The sequence below is a fragment of the Myotis brandtii genome, unplaced genomic scaffold, assembly GCF_000412655.1.
Source record: "Myotis brandtii unplaced genomic scaffold, ASM41265v1 scaffold285, whole genome shotgun sequence".
In the NCBI taxonomy this organism is placed as follows: domain Eukaryota; kingdom Metazoa; phylum Chordata; class Mammalia; order Chiroptera; family Vespertilionidae; genus Myotis; species Myotis brandtii.
The window spans coordinates 2,863,609-2,871,509 of NW_005360891.1; the positions used below are offsets into that span (position 1 = coordinate 2,863,609).

General features: G+C 39.3%; 1 protein-coding gene across 1 annotated transcript in view; it reads right to left on the reverse strand.

Annotated features, from left to right (window-relative positions):
* Positions 1–6,352, reverse strand: part of PKHD1L1 (polycystic kidney and hepatic disease 1 (autosomal recessive)-like 1) — a gene marked incomplete at its 5' end in the record, with an annotated part of 151,153 nt that extends 144,801 nt beyond the window's left edge. The window contains 1 exon segment of the mRNA XM_014541975.1: positions 6,253–6,352. Coding sequence (XP_014397461.1) covers positions 6,253–6,352 — 100 coding nt within the window.
* Positions 6,353–7,901: the final 1,549 nt, after the last annotated feature.

Consider the following 7,901-nt stretch of genomic DNA (forward strand, 5'->3'; position numbering starts at 1 on the left):
ATATATATAAACACATCACCTGATGCTATATACTATATCCTGTGCAGATAACTGCTATAAAAAAAAGCATGCTAAAGGGTATAGAAAGATTGCATGAGGTTAACACTATACCACTATTTTACCATGAGTTCCTATAAAGCAAAGTCTGAGGTGAGGACTTGTAAGAAGTTTATCTGGGTGGTGATTTCTTAGGGACAAGGTAGAGTAAAACCTGAACAAAGAAAAGTGGGCACCACTGAGGACAACTGAGACTCAATCTTACTGGTAACTTCTAAGAAAAACAGAGACCGCCTTTCACAATCGAAGAATCAACAGCAAAAAGCATGTATTCATCACATCCTGCCCCCATTACCTGAGGGTTCCCACTGGGGGAAATAACCCCCTGCCCTTTCAGGCAGCATATCTGCCATGTGGGCTGCATGCCCCAAGTCCCTCCATTGGAGAAGCCCTGGGACAGTAGACAGAGCTATGCTGGGAGAAGTTAAGGAAGAATCTGAAAGTATAGATTGAGTCACTGTACAGGGTGGGCTATTTGACACAGCTGTGGCTAGAATCACAGGTGAGGACAAGAGGATGCGAGGCTGAGCATACAAGGCACCTGATACAGTCCATCCAGAAATGGCACCATCCAGAAATTCTCATGCTCTATACTTTAAATACAATCCATTATCAAGACTCTTAGGTGGTGACTGTATGAGAGCTCTGCTAAGGCTCTAATACAAGGGGGGTTAGTGGGACAAGCTACAGGCCACACTAATACAACTGGTCCTGAGGCTATAATGAACGTTCACCTGGCCCCTCTCTATCATCCACTGTAGATTTCCCTTATCCTTGGCTAGCATCTCAGCTAATGGAGTGACACTAACCTTCATCCTCAAGATCTGAGCCCTTAGCTGCCTTGCCCTAGTTAGGCGGTGGTTGCCATAACTGCCTATTCACTGGACTTGGAAGCCAAGATTTGCCACCATGAATATTGTGACTTCCAGACATACTCCTCCTTATCTGCATTAGGTAAAGCTGCCCTACCTCTTCATGATCATCAGAATTGATTATCTCTAGTTGTCTACTAATTATGTTTGATGGATTCAAATGATCAGGTAGTAGTGGTAGTTTTAGTTTAGTGGAACCCATATTGGGAGCCATGGAAGAACCTAAAATTGCAAGGATAGAAAGCACAGATTCAATTTCTGGATCACTGGGAGTGATAATGATGGGGGGTGGGGGTGGGAAGCCCTTCATTTCCAGCTCCCTGTATTCTATCTATTGGGAAACAACAGCATGCATCAGCCATTGGCTCACTGCATGTGGCATATGATGAAGGACAGCATTCCATTCCACAGGATGTTGTTCCCAAGCTGGGAACTTATCCATCCCTTAAGGTTGTAGGACATTCATCATTCTACTAAGCCATATGTTTCAGGGTGATGCAGGTTTCAGGGTCATGTACCTGTTACATAACTTTTTCACAATAAATGCATTTCTTGTTCTGAGGCACTATTTGTGGAATCTCCTGGCAGTAAAGCAGGCTCCCTAGTCTCTCAGAAGACAGTCCTGGCAAAAGCGCTATGGAAAGAGAAGGCAAAACTCATGTCTGGAGTAGGTGCCAGTTCAGCAATAGGAATCTCTGTTCTTTCCATGAGAGAAGGAGAGTGATGCAGATAACTTGTCACTAAGTTGGGGGGTGAACTTTGTGAAGGATGGTCTCTCTTGAGAGCTCGGTGTTGGTCTCTGAGCAGGCCAGGTATTCAGTAACAGCCGTGGGGAGCTTAGCATTGGTGAAAGGGATTCCATGGTGTTGGCCCATGCACAGCCATATATATATTGCTTAACATGGTGCCTGGCTCATATGTTTAGAGCTTAGTTGACATCTACTCTTATTCTTAGTCACAGAAATCCTCAGGTTTAGGTTCAGTATTAATATCTCTTTAAAAAACTACCAGAAAACTAGTAAGCGGGCCCAGGATTCAGATCTGGGTTGTAGATGTCCACCAGGCATATTTGTGATATTCAGAGAAAAATAATATTAAAGATGCACATTACAAGGCTATTACTTGTTACCCAATGTAACTTCCTCCAGACCCTATGTCTCCTCTGCTATCCTTTATATATAAAAAAAAGTAAGTAGAAACTCAACAAAAGGTAGGGATTTTAATAAACACCATTTTCTTCTTCTAAGCTTAAACGTTAACTGAACATGACTCATCCAGCATAGACTAAGGTACAAATATAAGCATCAATTTAACATCTGAAAAGATATTTGCATTGAACTCACAGTTTTGAATCTAGAAAGGAAGTTACTGCTAAAATGGAATTGTGAGAAGACACATGAAAACACAGAAAAGCAAGCTACTTGTAAACCCGCATGTTCCTTCTGCCAAATTCTGCTTATCTTTGGAGCTCACATTGAGTTTGGAACACACGGAAGGGATGCTGGCAACTAACTAAAGAATGGAACGTTTTCATTGTGATGTGGCTCAGGATGTGATGTATGTATTATTTTCCTATCAGGTACATGTCACATGAATGATATGGTAATGCAGATATGTTCTTCAGCTTTTCTAAGACAAATACAAGTCTAAAAAATAACATTAACAAAAGATGATGTTATTTTAGCTTAGGAGTTGTTTCTCTCTCTCTCTCTCTCTCTCTCTATAATAGAGAGAGGAGAGAGAGAGAGAGAGAGAGTAGGAGTAAAATCTATGGAAAAAATGTGAACCAAATTGGTAAGATTTTTGTAAATATTTTCATTATAAATGTTGCTAAAAAAAAGCATAGAAATATTTCTATTTTTTTCAGTTAATTCCAAAGAGTTAATAAAATACAGAGGAGTCACTTTTTAAAATACTTTTAATTTAAAATTATATTTTTAAAAAAAATTCAAAAGTATCACCTTTAAAAAGAATTTTAATTGAAAAGCATAATTGTAAATAAATAATTGGGCACAAAGAGATCCCTCTGGAAGTACTCCAAAGGACAAAGATCACAGGAAGGGTTGGGTGTACCCTGGAAACAGAAAAGGTTGAGACTTCAAATGGAAATTCCTAACATGTTGATGTATTTTTTTTTCTTTTGCAGAAAAACTGGAGACAAGATTTGCCAGGCACGAAAACCGGGGCCTCCTGATAGCAGCCTTCATGGAAGATGCCAGCTGCCATGGTCAATTCTGGCTGTTACAGTTTCTCTACTTCAGAAAAGCAGGGTTGAGAGTGTATAAAGCTACTTAAAAGCTGTAATATTGAAAATCATGGGGATAGAAGGTGCAGTGTAATGGAAGGAACTCCTAAAGAATGAAACTAAAACTATAACATAAATGCAAAAGAATAATCACAGTAAGTTAGCTCTAATTTATGGGGCATATATCATATATGGGCACCTTAGATACATCATCCATTTTAATATTCACAATAGCCGCAACAGGTAGGAATTACTAAACCATTTTACTGATGAGGAAACTGAGGCTTGGAGCAATAACTTGTCCACAGGCACATAGTGGGAAGTGGCAAAGATGGAACTGAAGGCCATAATGTTATAAAAATTGTGTAATTCAACACTTCACATTAACAAAAATATATATGCCGGACACTGTAACAGCAAAATACAGAAAAAAGACCCAAAAGTTAATTATTACTCCTTCTATCTTACTGATATTTTTAAATAAAGGGAAACATGATAAATATTAAGGAAGACAATTAATAAACACAAGGTGTGAATATAATGTAATAAAACCAATAGTTAGAAACACTCTAGAACTTAGCAAAATAATAACACAACCTCTCAAATCAGTTAATATCCATTTAAGATGTTAAAAGGACAGAGAAGTACTTCTATGATCATGCCATTGCACAAAACACTTTTACGTGGGCATCATGACTGTAAAATCATGTATCTTTGGTTCCTGAAGCACAGCCTTTAGAACAAATATTGCCTGTAACATGTAGAAATAGCCAAAAGTCACTTGGATACATCAAAATATTAAAGTAGATCTTTCTAGAAGGTGAAATTTCAGAGAAATCACTCTCTAAGTAAAACATTTCTATGATAGTTCACTTTTTCATAATGTTTACAAAAATAAAACACTTAAACAGTCATATGGGACCAACATTTGAGTAATCATCTGACATTTACAATTTCATTTGGAAAGTGTTCTTGTGTGGTTAATAACTTAACTCTATGTGTCATTCTACACATGGAGCATCAGGTAGAGACAACACTGATGGATCATGCATATATTCCCTTCCAAATAAGCTTTGTTCAAGTACTATATTCATGTAGCTATAGGAGCTGTGGTGTGTTTTGCAAATTCATTATCATTGCTTTATACACATTCTGTATATATATCATGCCCCCCCCCCACCCCGCCAACCTACATAAAACAGTAACTAGACTCAGCCTCTGAGAAAGACACATGCTAACACATTTTTAGTCACCAACAGTGTGTCATTAAAGCAGGGAGAAGGAAGACAAATCTGGGGGGAGGTGCTGGTATCTGCAATTCAAAAAGATTTAACCATCTAGAATTCTCTGCCAAAAGCACCTATCAATTGATGCTGATGGGGAAAACTAGAAATTCACCATGACACTTTGTGCTTCATAGGATTATTACTCCTGAGCCTCAGAAAGTACAAAAAAGAGGAAAGGTGATAGCTAGATTAACAAGGATATTCTTCCAAACTGCCTTAAGAGAAGAGTGTTTTTTCTATTTCTAACTAGGGATGATCTGGATCTATGTACGTAAACTCAAGCTATGGTTCCTGGATTAGAAAAAGTTCAGGTCTCAAGATAAGAAAATAGCTGGGTTGTTTTATTGTTTTTGCTTTAATCTGGGTATTTCTTTCATGCGTGTAAATCGATGTTAAAAAAACAAATTGCTTTTGTCCCTGGCCGGGTAGCTCAGATGTTTGGAGCATTGGCCTGATGAGCCAAGGTTGTGGATTTGATCCCTGGTCAGTGCACTTACAAGAATCAACCAGTGAATGCATGAGTAGGTGGAACAACAAATGGATGTTTTTCTCTCTTCCTTCCTCTCTCTTTCTCTCTCTCAAATCAATAAGTAAAAAATATTTTTAAAAACCCAATAACTTTCAAGCACATTGTTAACAGCAATTTACAATATAAAGGAACTATAGATAAAGACATTTTAAAAATAGTCTTTAACAAATACATTGCCTCCAGGTGTTTAATTCTAAAAAAGAACACTTTAATTCAAAATATATTGTTCACAACTTAGAGGCATAAACCATTTTAAGTATATCCTTGAAAGGTTGAATTCTGCAGAAATATTACTTAGAAGACCGTCAAACCTCAGAGGGAAGGTAGGGGAGGATGGGGGTAAGGGGGAGAGATCAACCAAAGGACTTGTATGCATGCATATAAGCCTAACCAATGGACACACTTTTTGAAGCGATATTTGCTGCTCACTAGAGGCATTGGCAATGGTTCCTTGGTGGTTAATGCTAATGAGGTAAATAAAAATAAAAAGAAATAATATACGTATCAGAATTACATTTCTTGCTTTGTAAATTCTTTCACTCCAAAAACTTCTCATTTCTTTTCTTGTTATAGACTAAGTAATCACTTTTGTTAATATTCTTTTTAAAATTTTCTTTCTCATCTTTAAAAATTTGTAAGCAGCTAAGTACCACAACCATTTAGATTCCAAAGGCCTTGTGGTTAAAAGAACCACATATTTCTTTCTAATTGTAGTAATTAAATATATTCACTGATTGCTTACTATATTTTCATTCCAAGACCAGGCAAGAAGAGAGTCATACATAACCCATGCTTTGATGAAGCACATGAGGATTGGTGGCAGGAGAAGGGATCCAAAGCTCTACTGTCAATTGCCTTTCTCCGTCCATTACCATCCTATTTCTCTATCATACCCTCTTACTAACGTTGCACCCCTAAACCCCCAACATGTTTTATTTGATATAAAAACTAATTAAATATTAGAGACCCATGAAGAGCAAAGCAAACAATTGCAGAGTTGAGCTATAGATTAGTCATTAGAACCCAGATCTTAGAATTAATCAAGTAATTATAATACGAATTCAGATGATCTTGTTGATAGAAGACTCTTGGCAATTTCATTAACTGTTAAAGGGGATAGAGTTCTACCGCTCTGGCCAAGTGGAGAAATAACTCCAGTGGATTTTTTTTTTAAATCATGAGGCCCTCAATGTGAAAGAAGTAGTCTTTAAAATACCTCAACCTTGGCAAAAAAAAAAAAAAAAGCCAAAAAGGCAACCATACCTTCTCCTTTGATAGTCAGTCTTGTTGCTCCATTTATGCTGCCATATTTAGGTATTATTTCTGTGACTTTAGGAATTATTTTAGAGCCATCTGAAAGATATTAAAATACAGTGGAGGGAAAATTATCAAGGACTTCATTTCAAGCATCAAATTTCATACCATGTATTACAACATCGTTAGAAAAGTATCATGAAGGCTATAGTCTGAAAGTAAATATACCAATGTTTTATTTTTGGCTCTACTGCTAACCAATGACTTGACAGCAAGTTAAGTCATTAACTCAGTTACTACTCATTGATCATTTTCATCATTCTTATCTATCACATTATAAAACACTTATTAGACCCTTAAATTCAGGCACATAGGAAGTGCAAAGCTAGTACAATCAAAGAACACTTCAGGTGCAAAGAGGAATGTTGTGTTTTAAGAAGACATTGTTTTCTATGACAGAGTAAGACTTCAGGAAAGATCTAGCCTCCTGATGATAGCAAGTTCTTAATGCACAGGTCATGGATTCATTCAACAAACGGTGTTACTGTGCCTGAGGATATAAAAATGCATAACAATCTCAACTTCCCAGAAGTTTAGCTTGCACTGCACAGAGTGACACGAGACAGCACGGGGGCCATAGATGACTCAGATGGGGCAATTCATCCATATTTCTTGGGTCACACCCCCTTATTGAGAAAAGAGCTGCCCCTGCTGCATTTGGGAGGGCAAATATCAGTTAGCTTAGACTGGACCAATTGTGGGGAAGACAAAGAGTTCTAGACAGAAGGTGGGTGAGTGGCTTCCTTGGAGAACTGTAAGCAGTGCGTTAAAACAACTCAAAGATACCCAGTGAGCAGTAGAGTTTATTTTCTTCTAAAAACTGTACAGATCTGGATACTAGTAAATCCAGTAACAAATTCTCAGAGTAGGTGGGAAAATTTAAGTGGGGGTGGGAGGGGGAGGCACAAAGAAAGAGAAAGGTGAACGAAGTTATGATGGTATGGTTCATTCCTGCCTGAGAAAAGTTTAGCAGGGACTTCACCTATAAGGCCAACAGCTCTCCACCATAAAGACTAGCCCCCTCACCCAACGCCTCTGTGCTTTAGGCCTGTCCTTGCCAAGAGCCCACGGCTGTTGCCGCTTCAGGCACTTCGGTAGCTTCCAGCAGCCCACAGCCGCCGGTAGGAAACTCCAGCTGGATCCTATCTCCAGGACCCTACTGCTCCTCACCTATCTCAGGTTCATCCTCCAGTTATCTCCGCGAACAACTCCAATTTCTTATCTTATCAGTCTCTTGCCAGCCTTCTCCTGGGTATTACTTTGAAGGCTCGGGGCAGCTGGCCCTGGAAGTGACTGGCACCCGCCACAAAGACCCACTCTGTCCCACTGGGAGACTTCCCCTAAGTGGGGCCAAAGGACCCAAGAAGAGAGAGAGGGAGGACTCGGGCTGCCTCCCTGGCCATCACCACTTCCCAGGCCACATGTCAGTCTCATTTCAACAGGTCACCTGGGGGGAGGAGGTGAGACTCAAACTCTCGCAAGCAACACGGATGAATTCAGAGCAATCGCTCCCTCTCCCTCGGTCTGTCTGGGTCAGGCCCGCCTTCCAGGTCCTTTGGTCCAGGCTTGCGCGGCGGCGACACCCACCCCTTTGGCCC